Source organism: Amphichorda felina, assembly GCF_050947745.1.
Source record: "Amphichorda felina strain 45539 chromosome Unknown scaffold_2, whole genome shotgun sequence".
Lineage (NCBI taxonomy): Eukaryota > Fungi > Ascomycota > Sordariomycetes > Hypocreales > Bionectriaceae > Amphichorda > Amphichorda felina.
Window position 1 is genome coordinate 1,280,528 of NW_028145048.1, and position 24,616 is coordinate 1,305,143.

Here is a 24,616-nt window from a genome sequence, read left to right on the forward strand (position 1 = left end):
GATTGTGAGAGGCAGAGACTGAATCAATGACATGGAGACACGTCACCACTCCCTCCCGAAAAGCAAGTACTCGTACAGGAACCCTGCCGTCTCTTCCAAACAGCCCATCCGGTACGAGCAGTGACCTGGTATATATCCCTGAAAAACAACACATATACTAAATAGTTGCCATGCTACAAATAATAACAACCATGAAATACCACAAAATTCATCAAGACAGACATCTCATCAGCCCCGTCGTATTCTTCGTGCTCGTACGTCCCCCGTCCCCCGTCCCCCGTCCCCCAAATTACATGTTCTTCTTCCGTCGCGCCTCGTCGTAGCCCTCCTCCTCGCTGTCCTCGCCCCCGTCGTCCTCGTAATCCTCCTCGCTGTCCTCGTCCGCCCCCATCTCCATCTTGACCCTGTCCGACTTCCTCCGCCGGTCCTTCATCGCCGCCCGGATCTTGCGGCTCGCCTCGTCGAAGCCCGCCGCCGAGTCCAGCGTCGTGAACCCGCTGATCGGGAACCCGGCCGACCCGAACCCCCCGCCGCTGCTGCTCGACCGTGACCGGCTGCGCGACCGCGACGGCGGCCGCGTCGAGAAGATGCCCACGTGCCCAATGTTGCTGAACGAGTCGTGCCGCGGCAGCTGCCGGCTCGACTGCGTCGTGGCGCGCCGCGACAGCGCCGGCGGCGTCTCCACATCGATCCCGACGCTCGACTGGTCGCTGTCCTGCCGGCGGTGGCCCGCGGGGTGTGCCGCTCCGGCCTCCACCTTGAACGGCTCCGGCACCAGGCGCGTCTTGTCAAAGTCTGGGAACATTTCGGGTCCGAGAGTGTTAATCAGGTCCGTCACCTCCGAGCTCAGCTCCGCGCGCTGCACCCGCAGCCGGTGGATGTTGTACCCCGAGGTGGGCGACAGGCACAGCACCAGCGGGCGCAGCGACTTGAAGATGTCCATGCCCACCTCGCCGAAGCGCAGGGCCGCAAACGTGATGGCGACCATGGCGGGCCACACGGCGCAGTACACGAGCCACAGCGGGACCCAGCCGGGGACGTAGCCCCAGCAGCGATCGTGCCACACCTTGAGGACGATGAGGGTGGAGTAGAAGTGGTACAGCGTCGGCGCGAACCCGAGGGCCACGAGGATCTTCCACGTGGCCATGACGTCGCGTCCGCGAATCTTGACCGTCGACCCGGCGAGGGCCGTCTTGGCCTTCTGCCTGCTGATGATCTTTGTCGCGACAAAGACGGGCGCGAAGAGGAGGAGACCGGGGACCGTAGCCACGAACAGGAGGAGAAGCTTGATGAACCGATAGATGGTGAGGAACATGACCTTGAAGATGGACATGCGGGCGTACTGGACCTGGTGGTCCTTGAGGTTGAGGTAGCGCAGCTGCTTGTTGTACTCCTTGACGCCGTGGGACAGGGACGAGATGCGCGGGTCGTCCTTGTACCGCTCGTAGCCCTTGCACAGTCGGCGGTTGAGCTCGACGACGACGGGCAGCGGGAGCTTCTTGCCGGTGGGGTTGTAGAGGCGGCGCGCGGCCTGGATCATCATGAGGGTGTCGTAGTCGGGGGCCGAGACGGTGACCGAGTTGAGTGCCTGGTAGACCGTATCGAGCACGTGGCCGATGGCCTCCCTGCGCTGGTTGTTGCGGTACTGGTCCACCACGTAGCGGGGGATCTCGAAGGGGGCGCCGAACTCTATGACGGCGCGCGACCGGAACTTGTGGGGATGGAAGTAGTTCATGCCCACGGGGACAATCTTGAGGCCGCAGTCGGGCGACTCGGCGAGGGTGCCCAGGGCCATGATGGCGACACCGGCCTTGAGCGGCAGCAGCTCGGTGCGGTCGTGGCTGCCGCCCTCGGGGAAGATGCCGACGCACCCGCCGTTGCGCAGGCGCGCAAAGACGGCCTCGTAGACCTTGGTCTGGTCGGTGTGAGGAGCAAGCTTGAATTTGGTGCCCTTGAACCCGGGCGCGCACCCCTTGAGCTCTTTGTTGGTAAAGTTGCCATTCTCGTCAATGTCGTCGCGGCCCGTCAGCTGCTGTATGGCCAGCCTGCCCTTGAAGGGCCGCTTGACGCGGATCTCCTCGGGCCCAAGGATCTGGGCAATATCGACGCTGGCACCCGCGGTCTTCTTGCCGGGGGGCAGGAAGACCATGCCCTGGATCTCGCCCTCGCCCTCGCCAAACTTTGTGCCGACGCCGCGGATCAGGGTCGGGTCGTTGATGGGGTCGGGGAGGTAGACGACGCCGGTGGCGGGCTTGGCCGAGTCCTGGGCACGGCCGACAGGGACGGAGCCGACCTGGCGGGAGCCCCAGCCGATGAAGCCGTGGACCGACTTTTGGGCGATGAGGAGCGAGACTCGGCGGTTGGCTTCGTGCTTGAGGGTTCGCTGGAGGAGGAGGGCGTCGACAAACTACGTGGGCGTCAGAGGGACCATCCCATGGCAGCTTGAAGGAAGGCTACTCACCTGGTTGGCGTGGGGCGCAGCGACAAAGAGGACGGGCCCGGACTGAGGGACCCTCCAGGAGCCCCTCGGGACAACCTCGCGGAAGAAGGCATCGACGAGGTTGCCAATGACGTAGAGGAAGAGATCGTACTTCCAGTTGACCATGGGGTAGAGCTCCTTCTTGGGGGAAGACTTGCGAGGTTCGCGACGCTGGGCATCCTCGTCGGTGCCTCCGGCGGCCTGGGAGGCCATGGCGGGGGTTTTTGACGAGATGGGGTGGAGATGGAGGTTTTCGCGCAGAGGGGAGGGGGCGAGAAGGTGGTGGGCGGGAATTGATCGAAGGTTTCCTGATGGCTTCAAGCCCGTGCAGGGCGAGATGGCGATGGAGGGGGGGGAGGCGTCGGCGGGTGGAGGGAGGATGGACTATTATGGAGGTGGGAAGGTGGGAGAAGCTGGGAGGAGTGGATTTTGAGGGAGGCGAGAGCTGTCAAATGTTACTAAATCTTGGTGTTTCTCCAGAGGAGGCTCCCCAGAGCTCCAGAGTGTCAGAGCTCCAGACCCCCAAGCAGCGCCCCCCAGCACCCCCAGCAGCCCCTAATCAGCAGCCCCCAGCACCCACAGCAGCCCCCAAGCGCCGGCCCAGACCGGGTTCTGGAGCACCTAGGCTGACCCACCATTAATAGATACGAATACAGTGCACTCCGTACGGATACGGATAATATTTTACGAATATTAATTCAACAATTGTCGAGTCGCAGATCCTTCCAGGATCCAGGGGCTGCTGCTTTGGGCGCGCAGGTGGATCCTCCAGCTCGGCCATTTCCACTGTATTGCGGCGACTCCGATTTCAATACGAACATATGCATCGTGCCTTGATTATCGTCGCAACCACCGCGTACGGACAGCCAGTGCTCGCACGGACGAAGGGAACAGAAGAGCCGAGACGGCATGGCCCATGCTTGCACCTACTCCGTAACCTAGGGCCTAGGCACTTGTTGGCCGGCTCCCGCGTGCCGCCGATGCATCCACGTGCGCGTGCACCACACATGTACTCCGTAGTAGTAATGAACCTGGCTTGTGACTACTGCTTCAAACGCTGCGTGCGCTCTGCCAGACTGCCACTTTTGGTGACTGGTTCATCCGCATCCGGGCTGATCCAGGCTCCACCGACTCGGCTGGTCGGCTGATCGGCTGCGATCCGGAGCCTGGAGAGCCCCGATGCCCCACTTGTCCACCCCCCGGGCCCGGAGCGGCTGGACCGTCGCCGGAGTGGACTTGCTGACCTCCGCTGACTCTGTGGCTGCGTCTCAAGAGGTTCGGAGTATCAGAGTGTCGCTTTGAGGTCCCTCCCCAACATTGCAAGGACGGTGGTCGGCGCCCGGCGCCCTGCACTCGACCTACAGCCGACAAGTAGCACTCTCCCTTTACCACTACCCCAAAGCCCCTCCTTTACTGGCTGCGACATGACGTTTCAGTGTCTTGATACTATGTGCGAAGAAAAAACTTGTTCGCCTCGCCAGACTATCAAAACCAACACGTCATATATCTCCCTCAGCCATCACCAATACCCTCCAATCCCAAATTGTGTGACGGCCTTGGCTATGAGTCGCCCTCTCGATCGCCCAATTTCCATGCTCGCAACCCCAGTGATCGACCATCCACACATCGATCCATCCACCATCACATGGCCCTTACCCCCCATACCACCCTCTTCTAGTGTCCCAGGTGAGACCAACCTCCAGACTTCCCCCGCTGTGGGGTTAATACCGTCACTGCCGTCAAAAGGTGAATGCCGGGTACACCCAAGACCCAGTGCCCAGCTCCGCGTAACTTCAGCCACCGCCCAACAACCAGCCTTGGGCACCCAGAAGGCGACCTGCAACCGGCAACACGAGACCGACCAACATCCATAAGTACGCCCAACATGGCAACCGCCCTCGCTCATCATCTCCCGGCGCCATGCGGGGGGGAATGGTCAGAGCACGCATGATGGGTTGCATTCCTCGGGCGGATGCCGGCGTCCATCGCATCGCTCCCCTCGTCATCTGATTCATTTGCTATACGGCTTGGGCCGCTCGCATGTAGCCTGTGTATGGTCGGGACATGTCGAACAAAAGGGCCGACCTGCATCACCCACGTTCCAGTGGAACGCGGGGTTAGAGACATGTACAAGTATGGATGTGTGTGTATGTGTATCCGTAGACGTTAACGCACGTATGCAAGCACTATATAAGTAGTGATACAAGACGATGCGTCGTCGCCGTAGCTTCCCGTCTCCCACCCTTCTCGCCTCCTCCTCAAACCCAAACTTCGGGAGTCGGGATATGAAAATGCTTCTGTCCACAGCTCTCGTTGCTCTCCTCCCCCTGGTCTCCTCGGCCCTGGGGGAGCTGGGCGCGACGTCCTCCAGGCGTGACTGGGAGAGGCTGGCCAGGTCCCAGGACCGCGAGCTCTGCTTCGTGGTGCCCGACAGGGACGGCGGCGACGACGCCCCGGCCATCGCGGAGGCCCTCAACGGAGACTGCCGGACCAACAGCATCGTGGTGCTCCCCGGCAGCGAGTACCACATGAACTCCAACATCACGACGACGGACCTCGACGACGTGCAGCTGCACCTGTTCGGGCGGCTGCTCTGGAGCACCGACATCGACTACTGGCTGTCCGTGTCCATGCCCGTGGGCTTCCAGAACCAGAGCACCGTGTGGTACTTTGGCGGCGACGGCGTCACCTGGGACGGGCACGGCGACGGCGTCCTCGACGGCAACGGCCAGGTCTGGTACGACTGGGCCAGGGGCCAGGGCAACCTCCCTCGCCGGCCCATGATGATCAACTGGCGCCGGCTGACCAACTCGGTGGTGCGTCGGCTCTCCTTCGTGCAGAGCCAGATGTGGACCATGGCCACGACGTGGTCGCGCAACGTGCTGTTCGAGGACATCTACGTCAACAACACCTCGGCCAGCAAGTGGAGCACGCTCAACACGGACGGAGTCGACACCATCTACTCGGACAACATCACCTTCCGGCGCTGGGACCTGACGAGCGGCGACGACAGCATCGCCCTCAAGGGCAACTCGAGCAACATCTCCGTCTACGACAGCATCTTCCGCGGCGGCCAGGGCTTCGCCATCGGGTCGCTGGGGCAGTACAACGGCCGCACCGAGTACGTCGACGGCTTCTACGCCCGCAACGTCACCATGCTCAACACGCGCTACGCCATCTACCTCAAGACCTGGCCGGGCCACCAGAACGGGTACCCCCCCAACGGCGGAGGCGGCGGGCTGGGCCACGCCCGGAACATCGTCATCGAGGACATTGAGCTGCACGGCGCGCGCACCGCGCCCTTCTGGATCTGGCAGTGCGAGCACTACGAGGGCGACATGGGCAAGGACTGCGACTCGTCGCAGTTCTCCTTCTCCGACATTGCCTTCCGCCGCGTGTCGGGCACCACGGCCAACAAGGTCACTCTCGCTGCCTCCCTGCGCTGCGCTGCTGGGGGCGGAGGCTGCACCAATGTCACCGTCGAGGACTTCTCCGTCACCGAGGGCGGCACGGGCAAGCCCCTGACCGACTGGTGGTGCGCCAACGTGCACAACGCCAGCGGGTTCGAGTGTGAGCCGTTCCCGACCGATGAGTCGACTATACCAAAGGGGACGTGACTGTCCGTCGCAGCAGTCCGTGCCGGTATCAGGCTTTAGTGTGGACCTGGTATAGGTGGGCAGCATGGCTGATGTGATGTCTGATGTCTTAAGAGTTTCCAGTTAGCAATACCAGCCATTGTGCTTTGAATAATGAAACGCTCTCATTCCTTTCATCTCTAAATTAACATTCGTGAGCCTCCCGATATCGCCGCTGTTCCAACGCGCTGAAATGCCACACACCAATGATACCATCAACACCACCGATGGCTAGTGGCAATCACCTCTTTGCCCTCCGCTTCCCCTTCTTCTCCGGCACACTCGCCGTCCCGCCCTCCACCTCGCCCTCCTCCAGCTTTCCCTCGCTCTCCAGCTCCTTGAGCTTCTCCTGCCCGGAGATGAACATGGACAGGTCGCGGTTCATCTCCTTGAGCTCGGCATTCTCCACTCCCAGCTCCTCCAGCTGTTTGCGCACCGCCTCGTGCTCCCCATTGAGGTGCTCGATGCGCTTCATCAGCCCCTCGTTGATCCGCTTCTCCTCCTGCACCGACTTCCCCAGGCTGCGCGCTAGGTCCTGGCTCTTGGACGCCTTGCTGCGCTCGCGCTCCAGGTCCCGCTCCAGCTGCGGGATCGTGTCCCTCGTGAGCGTCCGGTACTGCTCGTCCAGCACGTTGAGCCGCTCCACCGCCGTCGACGCCTGGCTCGCCGCCGACTCGGCCGCCACGGACGCCTTCGAGGCCTTGTCCACCGCCTTGCTGAGCATCTCCTCGTAGTAGGCGCGCTGAGACTCGAGTTGGCTGGTGATGAGGTGCGTGTACTCCAGACCGATGCTCTCGAGCTTTGCCCGCGGCACAACGTCCTCGTCGGGCTGCTGCCTGTTGTGGTGGTCGCTCCGGTTCGGCAGCTCGACGACCTTTCCGTCTCCCTTGTCGCGTATGAGGCGATGCACCCACATGTCGCCCGCATAGTCCCAGACGTGCTGCGTCTCCAGCTCCAGCGCGAAGCTGTGGGCCGTCTCCTTCCAGTGGTCTTTGGCGTGGGCACCCTTGTAGCGGCCGCACCCCACATGGCCACATATCAGGCAGATCCAGAGGTCGTCTGAGCAGTCGCAGATGCTGCAGAGGTTCGACACCGGTGAACCAAAGGGCTGCGTGTATGGGTTCGCAGGGTCGTAGCTGTCCTGTTCTGAAGTGTTGGTGAATCGGCAGACAGGGCAGCCAGCGCCTTTCCAGTTCTGCAGACACGTGCAGTGGAAGACGTGAGAGCAGGGTATCGTCATCAGGCCGTTGGTCTCGTCCATCCGTTCCAAGCAGACAGGGCATGTAGGTAGTTCGACGAGGTTGGGTGTCGGCGGAGGGAAGGGTTTCAAGCTGTTGGAGACAGTCGACGAGGAGCTCGCAGCAGTAATGTCGACGCTCGGTTGTGTTGGTGTTTCGAACGTGATCTTTCTCACAAACACGGCGTGGCAAACTTGAGGCTGGAGGCAACAATGCGTGAGTAGATGGTCAAACTGAATAACCCCCTAGGCAAGAATAGGCCACTCACCTCCATCGTGTTGAACACTTTCCCATCAAACTCCCCCCTCCACTTCTTGGCCCGGTCGCCATCTCGAAACTTGAGCAGTGCCAGATATTTGTTCAGCTTGGACGTCATCACCAGCCGGCAGTGACTAATGTCGTCTCTCCACCGCTCGCCCACAAAGCCCAGGAAGTCGCCGGGAGACATGTATGCCGGCACAGCAGGTATACACAGCGTGGTATAGTCTGCCGACGTCTCCGCGCTCCGGTCAGGCTCTTCCCCGTCTTCCTCCCGTGCGCTCAGCGATGGCGTCTCCTCTCCCTCGCGGTAGAAGTGAACAACGCCCCATCCCACCTCTGTATTCTTGGTCCTGAGCGGCGAGCACTCGGCCTTGTTCGGAGCCCCGGCACCGCCCAACGTCGTCGGCCCAAGACATGGTGCTGCGGCCGGGCCGCCCTTGCTGGTCTCGCTGGCCATACTCAGGTCTACCGTCTCGATGCTCACACGGCCGAACCGCCAGTCTTGAACGGCCGTCTGTGGTCTCAGAGCCGCACTGGCGGGCGGAGGCGGGTAGCTTTTGGTTCGCTCCAGCCACTGCCTCTCCGATATCTGCTCAACCGTCCGTCCGTCTTCTTTGATCGGTGCTCGCGGCGCTCCGCAGTCGATTACGTTGGGGTCGGGTACGGTAGTCTCACGGGGGTTCGGTACCCGTTTGCGTTGTCCTGTGTCTGTTTGCCCGCGATTTTCACTCCTTGTGTTTGCAAAGGATGTCTGTCGCTCTAGCCGGGGGTGCAACGGCAGGTCGTCAAAGACGTCCGCTGGGCCGGATGGCAGCCAAATATCCTTGCTGCGGTCGGTCGCGCCGGCTTCGTCCGTCGCTGGCGAAGGTGTCGGGTAAAGTTCAAATTTTAGGTGATAAAAGTAAGAAGGCATAGTATGGGTCCTGGCTAGGTGTCGCAAACCTCAAGAGCCCTGCCCTCGCTCTGGACTGGGCGTTCGTCAAGGCGATCTCGGAGCTGGATAGAGGCAAAGAACAGCTGCCTAACAGTTAGGTATTAAGGGGGCAAAGGAAAATCTACAAAACGATGTCCGGTCGACAGTTTTGGCAGAGGCATGGCGATTCCACGGGCTCCCGGTAGGAAGGCGCTGGAGTTTTGCCTTGGTTGTGGTTCAAGGGCAAATGCAATCCACATCAAGGCCGCCGCAAACGCCCACCACGTGAAGAGCACACGTCACGTCACCCCCACCTTCAGCAGCCACGTCAACCAGGAGTTGACCCGAAGATCTACAGAGTACTTACGCATTTTACGGTCCATATATGAGACGCGAATCACTCAATCATACTTTCAAATAGTTGCAAATCAGTATAGACTGCAAAAGAGTCTTTAAATTGTGGCGCCTCCCATGGAGGTGCAAAAACTAAGCTAAGAAGATATCGAAATCATTCCTAGGGGTCCAATGTAGGGAACCAAGACCTAGTACCAGAACGCCATCCAGCCAGTTATCCCAGCGTCATAAAGCCGTGAGTAAACACCATTGTGCCATTTACTGGCCACCACGCAGACGGAGGACAAGATGCAAGGTGCTCTCCTTCTGGATGTTGTAGTCCGAGAGCGTTCGGCCGTCCTCGAGCTGCTTGCCGGCAAAGATGAGTCGCTGCTGGTCCGGAGGGATGCCCTCCTTATCCTGAATCTTCGACTTGACGTTGTCAATCGTGTCGCTCGACTCCACCTCCAGCGTAATTGTCTTGCCAGTCAGGGTCTTCACGAAGATCTGCATACCACCACGCAGACGGAGCACAAGATGCAGTGTGCTCTCTTTCTGAATGTTGTAGTCAGAGAGTGTACGGCCATCCTCAAGTTGCTTGCCGGCAAAGATGAGTCGCTGCTGGTCCGGAGGGATGCCCTCCTTATCTTGAATCTTCGACTTGACATTGTCGATAGTGTCAGACGACTCCACTTCCAGCGTAATGGTCTTGCCGGTCAGAGTCTTGACGAAAATCTGCATACCACCACGAAGGCGGAGGACGAGGTGGAGGGTCGACTCCTTCTGAATGTTGTAGTCGGACAGGGTGCGACCGTCCTCAAGCTGCTTTCCGGCAAAGATAAGGCGCTGCTGGTCGGGAGGGATGCCCTCCTTGTCCTGGATCTTCGACTTCACGTTGTCAATGGTATCGGATGACTCAACCTCGAGGGTAATAGTCTTGCCCGTCAAGGTCTTGACGACTGTTATCGCATATAGTCAGTGACTGTCGAATGCTGAGCTAGCTGGGAGCATAAGACTTACAGATCTGCATGCCACCACGGAGTCGGAGAACAAGATGGAGGGTAGACTCCTTCTGGATGTTGTAGTCGGACAGGGTACGGCCATCCTCAAGCTGCTTGCCCGCAAAGATCAGGCGCTGCTGGTCGGGAGGAATGCCCTCCTTGTCCTGGATCTTCGACTTCACATTGTCGATGGTGTCAGAAGACTCGACCTCGAGGGTGATCGTCTTTCCGGTAACTGAAAAACACAGTCAGTCTCGAGTGGCGATAGTGACAAGATGGGTGAGGTTGGCTTACGAGTCTTGACGAAGATCTGCATGATGACGGACTTCGCTTTGGGATGTTCGCTGTGGTATGTGTATGTACTGGGAAACTGTGGGAGGGATCCGGCGATGGGATGTCGTAGCGGGGGAGATATGTATGAAAAAGAAAAGAGGAGTAGGTGAGAGAGATGGGAGAGCGACGTTTATGTAGGAGGAGGAGGGATGGGCAGGTGAGCAAGCAGGAAAGCGGAGGTGTGGTCGCCTGAGGAAGGGAGGCGCAGTGATCGGTTGCGCCTGCCAAGTGCTGAGCATCGATGAATCACGGCGGGCAGCCAATCACAGTGAGGGCCCCAGAAGGCTCCAGAACGGGGAAGGGGGCCACCTTGTCGAAGGTACCTTGTCTGTACGCAGAAATCAGTCCACATTAAATGTACCTAAGACATTTAGTCTTATCGCTTAACAGTGGGCCCCTGCCTGATGTCAAGACGTGAACGGATGCACTCGCCGTTCGCCCTTCACTGTTCGGGGGCGAATAGGTACCTAGGCAGCTCGCGACTTCCGGAGCGAAACGAAAACTCACTCCGGAAGGGGCGGCTTTACTCAGCAGAATGACAGGGAACCAGCCGGAGGGTTCCAAAGCTCTCAACGCGATGCCAGGCGAGGGTGGCGCAACACGAGTCGTCTACCAAGCGGAGCCGTGGCTCAGCATCACGTCGATTGGCCGGCATCGAGTTAGGTGGCGGATAATCAGCCCAACGTGCACCGTCTTGGCCATCATCTTCGGATGATCTTTCCCCAGCACGAGGGTTTGGTTCAGGAACAGGACTGTCTCAGAGATCGATGCGATACTGTTGTTTTTCTCGTGCCTGGCATTCTGTACTTTCCGTGTGTTCTGCCCATGGTGTTTGTCTATTTGCCCTTATCCCCATACTACTGATGTCGCGGGTCCCAGGCTCCCCGTTGCCCCCCGTATCAGTAGCGCCGGGTGCGGGGTCACCGAAGTCGCAGCACCCTGGACCGACGGACGTCATACCTACCGGTAGGGTGTCATTTCTCCCAAAGCCTGCTCAGTCATCCATCCATATACCCAACCTAGCCGACTTGATCGCTCGATCCGAGGATGGAGTCCAGGGTCAGTTCATTCCATGTCACCTTGTAGCCACCCAATTTAAAACGACTGCATTATGCCAACATTAGCCTTCCAACGCGGCCGTCATCAAATCCCCCGCGCCTCCTGCACGCCGCAAGGAGGCGTCGAGACTCCTGCACCGGCCAACCTGCAAGCTGAGCAGTCCAGAACCAGCCACTTGGTAATAGTGAACTATTCTAGGTCTGGTACACAAAGACGAGCGCCGCTACCCCGGCTCGAAGCGGTGTGCACAGCCCAGGAGAATCCCATGAACATCTCATATGTTTGAAGACCCCTCGGCGTATAGGTGCCCTGCTAGAAAGCGTTACATGACGTGTATTGGCGTCTCCAGAGCGATAGCGTCCCGAATTTGAGCGAGTCCCAAGATTCCAGCTTAGAGGAACCTTAGATTCCCACATCCTATTGATAATCCTCCAAAGCAACCTCCAATAACAAGTATATACTACCTAGTGTCCAACATCGAATTCAGAACCAAAGGCAATCATGACGATACACATAGAACTGCCATAAACATCCCGGTCCCATGGGATACGTTCCGAGGCAAGCCACAAAAAAAGGGAACAATATCAATAGGTAATCGGAGGCACAGATATGGTTGGGCTTGTATCATCGTGGCATTCAACAAATACCTAAAAAGGCTATCCTGCAAGGGATCCCCTCTCAACATACGCTCACAGCTTGTAGCCCAAAAAACGCCATTCCCATGCGCATTTTCGTCTAACTCGAATGGCTCACGCCAATCCGTCGTTTCCATAAGGCGTTTCATAACATGTTTCCCATCAAGGCGTGAAGATCTGCGTCTCCTCGCATCCGAGATAACCAGAACCCTAAAATCCAAAAAAAAAAATATAAAATTAATCTCTTCTTGCAGTCATACATTCGTAGAAGAAGTCGTAAGCGTGGATCATGAACCGTCTCTTTTCTCCGTGTCGTGACGTGAAGCGGTGACCAGCCCGGGGGGGGGTGGAAGAAGTGAAGATGGAATGCCGCCGGATAAATGGTGTAGGTCCAAGAATCGCCGTTGGTATGATGTTCGAAGTATCAATCTTCACAACGCCGTCGCTCGGGGTGGGGGGGAGGTGATGGTAAGGATAACGCTCAGACAAAGGAAAGGATGCCTGCCCCAAGGGGGGGAGGGCAAGGTATCATGGACAACAACGTGACACCGTCAAACATAATACAAGCACGCGCTCCGTTAGTTGGCGCGAATGACAAGCTTCGACACGAACTTGTTCGACAACGAGTCAAAGTCGTAGCGGTCAAACGAAGCCTCTTTGCGGCTGCGGAGGTATGATTCTGTAGCAATGTTAGAATCGGGATAACGAGGTCAGTGGCGGACTAGTGGAACTTACCATGCTTGAGGACATGTTGCCGCACTTCAGTCATAGCCTCGCACACGGCCTCATTGTTATGAAGCAGATGGCCGTGCTTACGGGTGTCCCAGTCGGTGAAGGCCGGGAGCTTCTGCGAGATGGCATGGAAGAGACCCACAATGACTCCGACAGGGGTGGTCTCCATATCGGTGCAGAACTTGTTCACCGCCGCGGGGTCGGGAACGCGGTAGTGGCAGTCAAACTGCATCTCCTCCCACACTGCCAGCAGAATCGAGGCAAGCATGAAGATGGTTGGCCAGTTCTTCATCTTCTCACCGCTATATACGCCAGAGTACAGAGACGAGAGCTCCTCGAGGATGTCCTTCTGGAGCTCGCGCCACATGTCGGCGAGGGCACACTTGATCTGGAAGTTGATCATGACAGGTGCGACCGTCTTGCCATAATACTTGGAGTCCTCGTCATCAATCTGACCATCCAGGTCAACCTCGGAGCCCTGGTTCTCGACCAGAGTGATGTGCATGGTCAGGTTGTAGGCAAGAACCAGCTTGAGAGCCTTCTTGATCACAGGCATGCGCTGCTTCATATAGAAGCGGTGGGCTGTCTTGAGGATCTCGGTGATGAAGGGAGTGCCCTCAAAGTGGTCATCGATGAAGTCTTCAAACGGCCCCTCGATGTGGCTGTTCAAGTACTCCTCAAGAGCCTGGAGGTTGACACCCTCAGCGCCCACGTCGAGCTTCTCAGTGCGTGTCTCAAAGTCAATGGGTTCCTGGTCGGTCAGGTAAGACTCGACCCAGTCCACATTGAAGCAACTCTCGTCGGCCACGTAGACTTGACGGACCATGATGGGCAGAGCAAAGCCGTAGCCGTGGGTGATCCACATGAGCGTCTCCTTCTGGGCAAAGCCCTTGACGTTGTAGACGGACACGCCCGAGTTCATGTGCCTGTCATAATCGGCCTTCCAGTCCTTCATGAAATAGCCGATATCCTTAATATCGATTCGAGTGCAAGGAACCTGCCACAGACGGGCATGCGATGGCTGACATCCTGCACAAGGCTCTCCCTTATCGCAAGTCTTCTTCAGGAATTTGCATCGCAGGCAAGCTCGCAGCTTTCTTATCTCGCTGGCTTGCTTTCGCTGCTCTGGCAAAAGAGGTCCCTTTCTCCGTCCGACCTTCTTCTCGATGGATCCATCCTTCTTTCCATTGGAGATGCGACGGACGACTGATTTGGTTGTGGACTTGGTGATGGGGCTCTTGCGGGGCCCAGAGTTTCTGCGGGAGGGGGTGGTTGAGGGGGGCGAGGTTGAACCGGCACCACTTCCAGGGCTGTGACGGGTTGAAACAGGCTCGGTCTTGATGGGCATGGGACCAACGGCGGAGGCAGGGCTGACACTGCCGTGGGCATGGTGGTGCTGTCCGTCGACCGAGTAGCAGTTGCGGTGGGTGTTGTCGGCGTTGTTGCCAGGCGACTCAGGCGAGAATGGGGAGTAGGGAAAAGGCTGTATCTCCTCAAAGCTACCAATATCCATAGAATTGGTCCCCTCTGATGAGTCCGAGTTGGTCCTCAAGTGCAGCGTCTGAGAAGGGTTGAAGATGGCCGCGCCCTGGGCTTGAGTCTGCTGGAATTGTTCCAGGTTCGGGTGATTCCAGTCGACCATAGTCCATCCATCGCCGGAGGAAGAGGGAAGGGACAGGACCTCCAGGTAGGTGTTGGTGGGCGAGTTGCTCCCCACACTTCCTAGGCGTGGCAAGCCGTCCATCTGCAAGGTGCTCTGGAAGTCGTGCCAGTTATCCATGCCAGTGTTCCCTCCCCATTGCATTGCTCGGGTCGTTTCCTCCAGCGTGGGCATAGTGGTGAAGGCAGATTCCAGCAGATTCGCCTGCAAAGCAGTCTGAGTCGTTGTCGGGGGGAAGTACTCGAGGGATGTGGCGGGGAGATTCGAGAATGCGTTGAAACTCATGAGAGGGTCCTGAATGAAATGGCTCATGTCTGCGGCGGGCATATGGTGCTGTTCCTGGTGCTGGTGGTGCCGATGCTGCTGCTGCTGAGCTGCTAAGGCCGCCTGTTGCTGCTGTTGCTGCTGGTGGAGGGCCCAGTCGGTCAACGGGTTGACGGTGGATTGGAACGGCGACGGCTGGAGTGACGACGGTTGGCTGTGCGGACTGGAGGAGTGTGAAAGAGGCGAGCTCGCCTGAGGAACCTCGGGAGAGCCTGTGGCCGATGAGCTCTGGGGGTTGCCCGCGGTGGCCATGTCCATGCCAACGGCCCAGTTGCGAGTGTTGGTCATGGTGGTCGGATGGATGGGAGGAGGGTTGGAGGCGGTTGAGTAAGGGTAGGGCTGAGTTAGGTCCGCCTGCTGGTGATGGTGATGCTGGGCCAGCTGGTTATGGTTCGGGCTCGGGTCCTGATTAGGATGCTGCTGCTGATGGTGGTGCTGGTGGTCGTAGGAGAGGTTGAGATAGCTGCCCCCGGCGCTAAGATTGAAATCGAGGGTCATGCTGGGCAGGAGAAAGGGGGATCTCCTGGGATATGGAATGCGAGGTACTGGAGTATTGTATGAGGCGACTGGGAGACACCGCCTTTTTCCTAAGCTCCCGTTCGGGGGAAGTGTAGGGAGCAGGAGAGAGGATTCAGAGGGCTGGAGAGCCGGAGAAGAGAGATGTTGGGGCCCTGTTGACCGTCTGGAGAGGGGGCCGGCGAGGGAACAAGCGGTGAGCGGTGCACCCAGCCCCAGCCGGGAATCACAGCCAATGGCAGCCACGGATATGCACGCTTGTGGACTCGTGGAGCGGTGCCGCTGGTGTGCTAGTGGCCGGGTCCCCACAGTGCGAGTCCCCGTCTCTCCTAGCCCAGCCGACGATAGTCGATACGCACGACGCACTTTGGATAAGGGTCCCCCCCCAAGGTCCCCCTCCCGTCCTCTTCCCTCCAGCGAGTCCAGCCTGTCCGTCCACGTCGGCCCAAGATCTGATCAGGGGCAAACTCGGGACACACGACTCGGTTCGTCAATACCTGGATGACGCGCCTACTATTCGCACATTGTACCAGTCGGTACGGATAGACGGCGTCGATTTTCCACATGGACACTATCGAGTCCCAGTATCGGTCTCTGTCAGCTTCGCCAGGAACCCCGAACACAGTCCCAGCCTTTTGAAACACCACCTCACATGAACACGAACCCCCACCGCCCCAGCCATAGATCGCGGTCTTTGCCGTATCCTCGCCGCCGCCTGGTCCTATGATATGAATGTACATAGTACGGAGTGCGAGCATTGGGCCTTGTACATATATCCTACCTAGCATGCGCGTACGGAGTACTGCCCGTACGCACGTACGTGCGTAACGCCAGGGCACTTTTAGCTTCGGCGGCAATGCAGCGGGTAGGAGATGGATGGGGCCGTCCGGCGTCCGCGTCGCTCTAACAATGTACACATACCTAGCATGTTATTACGAGGGGACACCGCACCGCCCGGAAGGCGAATTTGCAAAGGATGCACATATCTCCCTCGGTTTCACATCAATCGTCACTCAATATTGGATCAAGACCACACTCTGCTCGTCAACACTGGTCTCTCCCAATTGATCCTGCCAAAGCTCCCCGAGTTCAATCCAACCCAACCCCCTCAGTTCAACAAGAGGAACCAAGCGCCCGCCCAACGAAATATTCTTGTGCCGCGGCCCCCCCGTACTTAGCAGTACTACTCACTCCGTAGTACTACGTAAACTAATAAACCATGGCCCAGAGGCGACTGTGACGACGGAATCTAGTACTGTGGTACTTCGTACTCGTAGTTCGCACCAGTATTTTGACTCAGGTTTGATGTCGTGCCGACAGGAGAAGCAATGTTAAAGTGCACCTGCCGGGGGGCAGGACGGCTTCAACGGCCGGGCCACGAGGTGGCAGAGGACCAGCCAAGCCTCGGCCGCAACGGAGAAACGTGCCTTGTCTGGGCCCATTCCAACTCCTTATGAGCTCGCCTCAACTACTTCCTCACTGTTGAGGACTTGTGATCCCTCAATTCTTGTCCCCGCGTGCCCTGGTCGCAGACTCGTAGTCTTGTCCAACCACCGCATTTCCAATGTCGTTGCACGAAGATCCCGTGGCTTGGCCGCCATTGGCTCTCGGACGAAGCCACCAGGCGGCCTGCCGCACAGCCATTCATGGTTTTGGATAGGTAGGATCTGGAATGCAGATAATAATACGGGTGCTGTGTGTATTTGTATCCGAATCGGTGTCGGGTAGAGTTGCCCATGTGGCTGCACACTGACTGTAATACTCCCATTTGGTAAGTGCTCACGCCCATCTCATGCCATCCCCAGGTAACGTTGGATTCCTGCTGACGGGAGCACCGCCTCACCTGTGTCCGTCTCAGCCACTCCACAACCTCAGAAGTTCAGAACAGCGTCGAGCTTCCTCGCAGGGAGCTGAAGAGCTGCGCACAGTGTCGCGGTGTCACAGTGTCACGGTGTCAAAAGGGCTCGTGCCCCGCATCTCCGTCTGCAGTCCAACCTTGCCAACGTCCATTAATGGAGCTCGTGCAGACGTGCAGACTGGAGTGACGTCCCGTCGATGGCCACGTCAAACAACCAATTCACAAACCTGCAGCCACAGCCAGCATCAGCCAGCATCAGCCAGGTCCCAATCCCACATTTCATTCCCGTTGCGCCCTTCCCAGACCCGTGTCGCAACGCCTCTCCCGGCGCCAATGCCCACTCAGCCCGTATCGATGACCGGCACAACTCCCTGATCACGGCCTGCGTGGCGCGTAAAGTGGTTGGCTGCCCTATGCCCTGTCATCGGCACCTTCGCGCGCGCAATCAGACCGATTATGCGGGTTAGAATGATGTGGCGACGACGAGCAGCCTCTCAAGAGCCATATCGTATCGCCCATCCATTCCCCCGCAGATGTCCAAGTGGACGCCTGGCGGAACGCTGCAGTTTCATAGCTGGCGCGCGATAGATATCGGGCCACGACACCAAGGTTGAGGTACCCCCTCCTGCTCCTGGCACTTTTGAGAGTTTGAGAGCCTATATTAGATCAGGCCTCAATAGGGTTCTGATTGCGGGGACAAAGACAACTTGAGCTTCACGGCCTGTTGTACCAGCCGAACAAATCGCTAAACTCTTGCCAGCCAAGAAGAGCCCAGTCGCCCGCGGCCCGTGACTCCTAGAGGCTACACAGCGGGCATTGCGCGACTTGAATCGGGCTGTGAACGGACCTGGGCCGCTCTTCTTATGTCGTGTGTCGATAGACACCTGGCATCAGATAGACCTCCGCGGCAGGCAGACTAGTTACTAGATCTACACAGCGAGCGAGGCTCATAGCCTCATCCTCAGTCGCCAGCTTTAGGTACTTAAAAGGCAGGCGTGATCAAAGCGCAGCCACCTAATCGGAGGAACCGGCACTTTCCCTCGAGGCTGACAAAACATCACCGGCGCCTGTCCTTATCGAGTGCCTCAGAAGCGGTATGACAGCATACTTCGCATCACACAGTCCAATGCAGATGAAGGATTTGCCGCCTTTTTACTCCCCATCATATCCCCGCAATGTCACCATCCGTCACTGTCAAATGTCAGTATATGTCGGCTTACTCAAAAGTGCCAGCCATGTCTCGGAGATAGCATCCTTTGCCCTCGGGATCCTGGGTTTACGAGTGCCACAGTATCATTGGTTACAGGACCCCAGAACACAGGGGATTTCCATCTTCAGCCATAGGAGCGACCAGGTCATGCTAATATTTCGGAACAGCCGATATTACGGAGTAATCATCTCTTGGTAATAATGGTTGCCTCCAAGTGCTTGTGCAACAGTTACCCAGGGGCATGGTCAAGAACAACAAACAGTGCATAAGTCTCATCGTTCAAACCCATAGCGCAGGATACGCAAACGGGGCCATTTACCTTTCTGAAGTCTGTTTGCTCAGTTGTCTGGATACACAGTTCGCCACCTCTTTGACTCTGGGTACACTCCCACGTTCGACTATAAAGCATGCCGCATCTAAGCCCGTAAGAGGTGGCCATCCCATATATGAGCCCACGAGGGATTCCTCAAGCAGCCTATCTGCCATTGCTTCGACCTTGCTTAGACCTTGCTTCGACAGCTACGATAATGGCCATATATTAGTATTCTCAGATGGCTGATCTTCCTTGTAGAACATATGAACTCGACCTACGCAACGTGGTTCTTTTCCAGCCTGTTAGGTGATCATCCTCTGATCAGTCCGTGAGTGGCGCAGATTTTGAGTTGCAAGTCCATGTCACATCTCGCTTTGCTGCATGTCTCACACATCGATCTCCGTCACCAGCCCACCCTAGCCTTCCCTAGACAACTATCTCAGAATGACAGATGACCCCACGACAGTGCCCTGTCTAACAGACGTCGACAGTTGAAGCATGAGGCGGGTGTAAGCACACCCACAGTCCCGCCGCCACCGGGATAAAACGTGGCGAAGAAAAAAAAAAAAGGAGTCAAGACTATCTAGATTGTCAAGAACAGCAGTTGGTTGCGAGAAAGATGCCGGAAACAGACGGCACGCTGCCGCAGCAATTTTTTGCCGTGCGTTTTACTTACGGAAGATGCGGTGAAACTTGTGTCATGCGAGAAAGACTGGGTGCCTTGGCAAACCAAGGAGGGTTACATGCATTCTTGCAGTTGCCAGCTCACGATGCCATGGGCCCCGCTGGTTTTCCCATCGTTAATGATAATGGCGAAATACAATGAGGAGGACTGCTCGCGTCTAGTCTATCAGAGATCTGCGGCTAGGCGCTCTCTACCTTGCCCTCCTCGAGAATATATTGAGTTATTCACATATATACAAAACCAAAACGTTTTTCTATGGGACCATACAATAATGTTGGTCCTGATACCTGAGGTGCGAGAGTACCACCTACGTATGAAACAAGTCACTCAGCTAACCTTCTCAATAGGGCCATATGCTTAGCAGCTCACTCAAACACCCAGCATAATGATGATACAATAAACACATTAATGGATATAGGTATCTACATAGGAAGATAGATATCTGTAGCCTGGACGGAGTGTTTTGCCAATTTCATCGTGACTAGTTCAACTATCTGCATTGCTAAAATTTCCCCGAGCAATATTGACCAGGCGGAAACTTCCATGTAGAGCTGAATCAACACCGTTAAACTCGAGAGAAATAAATGACCTCATCCAGGACTTTTCAAAGTCGTGGATTTGACTAGTCAATATTTGGTCTCTAATACTATGATTGATCACCAGCATCCCGAGTTCAGGTTTCAGTAACTTGCCCGAATTCTGGTTCCACAGAATCTCTCATCAAATTCAGGTCCTCTTATATGCTTGATCCTACTCGCCAAATGCCCGAGTCCGATCGACATATCACATTGTGCTGTTCTGCAGCGTCCTCCCCGAGGAGAAGCTAGATCGCCTCTTCATACCCGACCCTTCTCATAGAACGCAACACGGGACGGTGTCCTGCCCAAAAGGTTTTTGGGCTGAATGCTAGCTCCATGATCCAACACAGGTCAGACAATACACACAGGACTCTGCCGCGCGGAATACGAGCGAAGCCCCAGAACTAGTCAGCTCGGGTATCGGGTCTGGGGCGCTCATGAGGTAGCAATGACTCGACATCGTGCCAGCCATTACCAGCAGCCCAGTGAAGGTAGCACGGGTCCATCCTTGCCCTCGCTTCCAGCTGTGATTCTCTTCGAGATAGCCGCCGCAGAATTCTAGTCGTTGGGTGCGGGCAGTAACGAGACTGGAATTTCGACACCCTCGTGGACACCAGCACTCGAAAATCATATCTCTTCAATACTTCCAAGACCAGGAAAGGCCGCTACCACAGCTCATTTAGTCGGGATTGCCCATCCTGGCTCCATGTTGGTGCCGTAGTCGGGAAGCAGCTGCGTTGTGACTTCGAATCCGCATTACGCTGACTGACGCCGTCTGACAGTCATCTTGATCGACTCTGGTGAAAAACTGGCTCCTTGGTTCTTCTATGCTGCGCGATGGAGAGTTTCTCTGAGCAGATGGTTACTCTTGGCTGGTTCGAGATGGTTTCTAATGCTTTCGGTGCTAGTAAGGGAGACACCGCAGTCGGGAACCGCTTCCATTCAAGGCGACAGGGCGTGCGACGAATACCATGCGCCTTGCCCAGAATATTTCATAATACCCTCAGCTGCTTCAGGTCAGAATATGGGTTAGGGCAAGATGATTTCCACCTAGCTCGGGTGTTTGAGATCAGACGGACTGAGGAGCAACGTAGGGTAGGTTACTCAGTCAGCGTTGAAGTGGTATGTTTCAGCAGGATCGGTTCCTTTGTCGGAAGGTGCTCGGAGTGCTCATTGCATGTGAATAGATAGACTAAAGTCGCTATCAATTAGGAGCTGTCGGATTCTACGTTTAGGTATCACCTTGGGTTAGGTAGGTACCTACCTTCCACTTATCATGAAGGACGAGTGTTGTGGGCTTGGGAAGGTGCAGGTTCCTTCCTGGTCATTTGTGGTGATTCTTGATATCCGAGGAAACACCGGTGAGGAAAGCATAATGCTTTTCGACTTGGCACCAATCCATTGTCCGATAGCGTGTGGCCGGTCCCCCATGTCATCAATGCCTCACAGAACAATATCAAGGCAATGAGAGGCATCTGGTCACCTTGGCGCGCTACTAAAGGAATGGGTCTTCCAGCAGTCGCGTGATGAAAGTCCCCGCGCGTCAGAATCGATCACATCGCAGGGTCGTCTTCCCACGCCGCACTGCCCGTACCACCGTCACCACCGCAGGCACCACCACCCGCGCGACCAGAACTAGCAGCAACATGGCCGCTACTGTCGTGGACGAAGGCCCAGCTCAGATGTCGATTCCCGCACTCTTCACCTCCAAGCCATCCATTCGTGATGCTTTGCAGACGGAAACTTCGGTTCTGCAGGATGAGACTGTCGACGAGTGCCTCCCGTTCTTGACCGGCCAGGAGAACCTGGGCCAGCGTAACCCCAATGGCATCCCGCGCCTGGACAGGGCACGGCATATCAGGTTTCTGCATACCCAGCTGGGCAAGCTACCCGGCGCTTTTAAGGCCGCCGACCCCAGCCGTCCGTGGATCTTCTACTGGTGCCTCAACGCTCTGAGCCTTTTCGGTGAAGATGTGGCCCCCTATCGCACCAGGCTCGTCGAAACGGTCCGCCCCATGCAGAATGAGACGGGCGGTTTTGCGGGTGGCTTCGGCCAGACATCGCATCTTGCCACTACGTATGCAACCGTCCTGTCGCTGGCGTTGGTCGGCGGGGACGCTGCCTACGAGTTGGTGGACAGGAGGAGCATGTGGAAGTGGCTTGGCTCGCTCAAGCAGCCTGACGGCGGGTTCCAGATGGCCGTAGGGGGAGAGGAGGATGTCAGGTATGCCCCCCGCCCCGGGACGCTCCTGCTGCCGTCCATGCCATGACACAACCTCTAAATCTAATCATCTCATTTCTCAGGGGGGCGTACTGTGCAGCTGTCATTATCTCGCTGCTCAATATCCCTCTCGAGCTGCCCCCCGACTCGCCAGCACGTGTTGGGGGACACACTGACCTGTTCAGTGGCCTATCGGAGTGGATAAGCCGATGTGAGTCACTGTCATGATCCCCCGTCCTGGGTTTGATCCGATCGCTCACCCTCCCTAAAGGCCAAACATACGAAGGGGGTGTATCTGCAAAGTCAGGATTCGAGGCCCACGGTGCATATGCCTTCTGCGCTCTGGGATGTCTCTCCATCATCGATTCCCCACATCGTAGCATCCCACGGTACGTTATACTGCTGCCTCAGGACCGGTGACATGAAGTACGTCGTATGACTGACACGCCCGCGGCGATCAAGGCATCTGGACTTACCACGACTCATCTCGTGGCTATCTGCTCGCCAGTATGCACCCGAAGGCGGGTTTTCTGGCCGCACAAACAAACTCGTCGATGGGTGCTACAGCCACTGGGTCGGAGGTTGCTGGCCCCTAATCGATGCCGGCCTGAGCGGCCCGCAGGAGGGGTTCACGGCCGCTTCTGCGGCCACGGCGGCGAAAGAAGAAAGTCTTTTCAGCCGAGATGGACTGATCCGGTACATCATGTGTTGTTGTCAGGACCTCTCGAGACGCGGTGGCCTGAGAGATAAGCCTAGCAAGTATGAGACACTGTTGTCAACCACTACTTTCAACTTTGACTGACGGTGAGATAGGTACTCTGATGCATACCATACATGCTATGTTCTCTCGGGACTGAGCTCGGTCCAGCACAAGTGGACGCTCATCGCTGGTCGCCCTGACACAGGCGTACTGAGTGCTGACCAATGGCTTGTCACGCCGTACATGAGAGGAGAGCAGATTTTTGACGAGGACGACCGGGTTTGCACAACCCATCCGGTATACGCTATTCCTCAGCATAAAGCACAGGGCATCTTAGACCACTTTGCGTCAAAGGCGGGTTTCTAAGCGTTGGAAAGGTCCAGCGCCTATATCGTTTGGAATAAGTAGTTCGTAAATACTGAAATCCTACAGCACCGCCTACCAATAGTTCGAATCACGAATTGATGTTTGCCATGGTTCGTTAATTGACCGCTGTTCCGGAGCCGATTGGCCCCTCGGCCTTCCAAGTCCGCCCGATGTAAGAACTCCATCTCCTCCCCCCGCCCCCTCCCCAAAAAATGAATCGGGGTCGGCCGAGCACAAGGCGAAAGGCGACTGGTAATATATTGGGGGAACATATTACCAGCAACCAGATACTGGGGCCGAGAAGATATCTTGGGGTTACCAAGGGGGTGTGCCTTTGCATCGGCCTGAGTCAATCGCTTGTGGGACAACACACACGCATGCAAGCAGCAACAAAACAAGAAGCGGGGGTTCATTAATGAAGCAACAACAATGGATAGTGAAAAAACGACGTCTAGTCTAGCCAAGAAGACGCGTGGGACGGTTCGCACCAATGCAAAAGTGGGAGGGTAACGATGTTCCTCCATGCCCGTTGGCTGTCTGGAGTAGCCATGTCGTCAACGTACATGAGAAGTCGTATGGCCAGCTCATTGCGCGTGAAGGGCACATAGAGCTTCCCCCTCGTGGTTTGGTTTCTCGCCACTAGGATTCCTGGCGTGGCATCATCGACTTGCTGATAATGGAGGTACGGGGTACTTGGACCCGACCACTGCATATGTTTAGCGACTGCACATCATCTCGGGCCAAGCCAGAGTGGGCTGGTCCCCCCAACCACCCCTCATAATCGGGATTGGTTCTCGCCTGCCTGGCCTTTGTGTTGTGTGTGCGAGGCTTGGAGGTGGTAGACTGCGAGGGCATTCGTAATCCAGCAACATTGCCATGCGGCAACGGCCCGGTCATGTCTCGAAGTGCTGCGGGTCTCAGTGTCTCATGTCGCCGTACTTTTGGTTTCCTGCCAGATCCGAGACACTCTCCAACCCCAACACCAACAATAACAATATCGGACCCCGTATCTGTACGAGTACGCAAGCGCGAACGGGTGCCCGTGGCAAATGGGCCCTGTTCACGGCGCTCAACAAATGGAACGCATGCTCATAGACGGCAGCTGCATGAAGATGGCACCCTTTGTGAACAATGTACCTACCCATACAAGCATAGACGTCGTCGTCGTCGCATTCTAGGGTTTGTTTATATTCGGGCTAATAGCTGAGCGCTCTAACGCTGTATCAGGGCGGCCGCGGTAGAGGCGACCGCCTGCGGGTGAACTGGCAGCGCATCATGGCGGCGTTTCATCATTTGTTGATGCGCGCCGTCGCGTCCTTCCGAGGCGTGTCTGTTTTGAATGATTATTGCTCAAGCGTATGCAGCAGGCTGCACAACGGAGATTGTCGTCGGCACAGTTGGGGGCTGGGGGAACGGGGCCATTACCGAGGCCGGATCAACATTGGAGGAAGCGCCGTTTGGGGGCGTTCTGTAGCAGACGACGGGCCCGAAGAGGGTGCGCACATCTTCTAGCATCACGGCACAATTGACCGTCTGGATCTCACGCCATCCTTCCGGGCCGAGACG

General features: G+C 56.9%; 5 protein-coding genes across 5 annotated transcripts; 2 read left to right on the plus strand and 3 right to left on the minus strand.

The window, feature by feature from the left end:
- Positions 1 to 289: 289 nt before the first annotated feature.
- Positions 290 to 2,692, minus strand: SCT1 (bifunctional glycerol-3-phosphate/glycerone-phosphate O-acyltransferase SCT1; the record flags this gene model as incomplete). Its single annotated transcript, XM_083191437.1, has 2 exons — positions 290 to 2,407; positions 2,462 to 2,692. 2 exons carry the CDS (start codon positions 2,690 to 2,692, stop codon positions 290 to 292), a joined length of 2,349 nt encoding a protein of 782 aa, XP_083052651.1.
- Positions 2,693 to 4,770: 2,078 nt separating this feature from the next.
- On the plus strand, positions 4,771 to 6,096 carry ACO1O0_001960 (uncharacterized protein; the record flags this gene model as incomplete). The annotated part of the gene is made up of 1 exon (XM_083191438.1): positions 4,771 to 6,096. The coding sequence occupies one exon, from the start codon at positions 4,771 to 4,773 to the stop codon at positions 6,094 to 6,096; it is 1,326 nt and encodes a 441-aa protein (XP_083052652.1).
- A 259-nt stretch (positions 6,097 to 6,355) lies between these two features.
- On the minus strand, positions 6,356 to 8,526 carry ACO1O0_001961 (uncharacterized protein; the record flags this gene model as incomplete). Its single annotated transcript, XM_083191439.1, has 2 exons — positions 6,356 to 7,552; positions 7,621 to 8,526. 2 exons carry the CDS (start codon positions 8,524 to 8,526, stop codon positions 6,356 to 6,358), a joined length of 2,103 nt encoding a protein of 700 aa, XP_083052653.1.
- A 3,939-nt stretch (positions 8,527 to 12,465) lies between these two features.
- ACO1O0_001962 (Zn(II)2Cys6 transcription factor domain-containing protein) lies at positions 12,466 to 14,891 on the minus strand (the record flags this gene model as incomplete). The annotated part of the gene is made up of 2 exons (XM_083191440.1): positions 12,466 to 12,566; positions 12,623 to 14,891. 2 exons carry the CDS (start codon positions 14,889 to 14,891, stop codon positions 12,466 to 12,468), a joined length of 2,370 nt encoding a protein of 789 aa, XP_083052654.1.
- A 6,518-nt stretch (positions 14,892 to 21,409) lies between these two features.
- RAM1 (protein farnesyltransferase) lies at positions 21,410 to 23,050 on the plus strand (the record flags this gene model as incomplete). The annotated part of the gene is made up of 5 exons (XM_083191441.1): positions 21,410 to 21,987; positions 22,068 to 22,195; positions 22,256 to 22,373; positions 22,447 to 22,743; positions 22,798 to 23,050. The coding sequence occupies 5 exons, from the start codon at positions 21,410 to 21,412 to the stop codon at positions 23,048 to 23,050; spliced, it is 1,374 nt and encodes a 457-aa protein (XP_083052655.1).
- Positions 23,051 to 24,616: the final 1,566 nt, after the last annotated feature.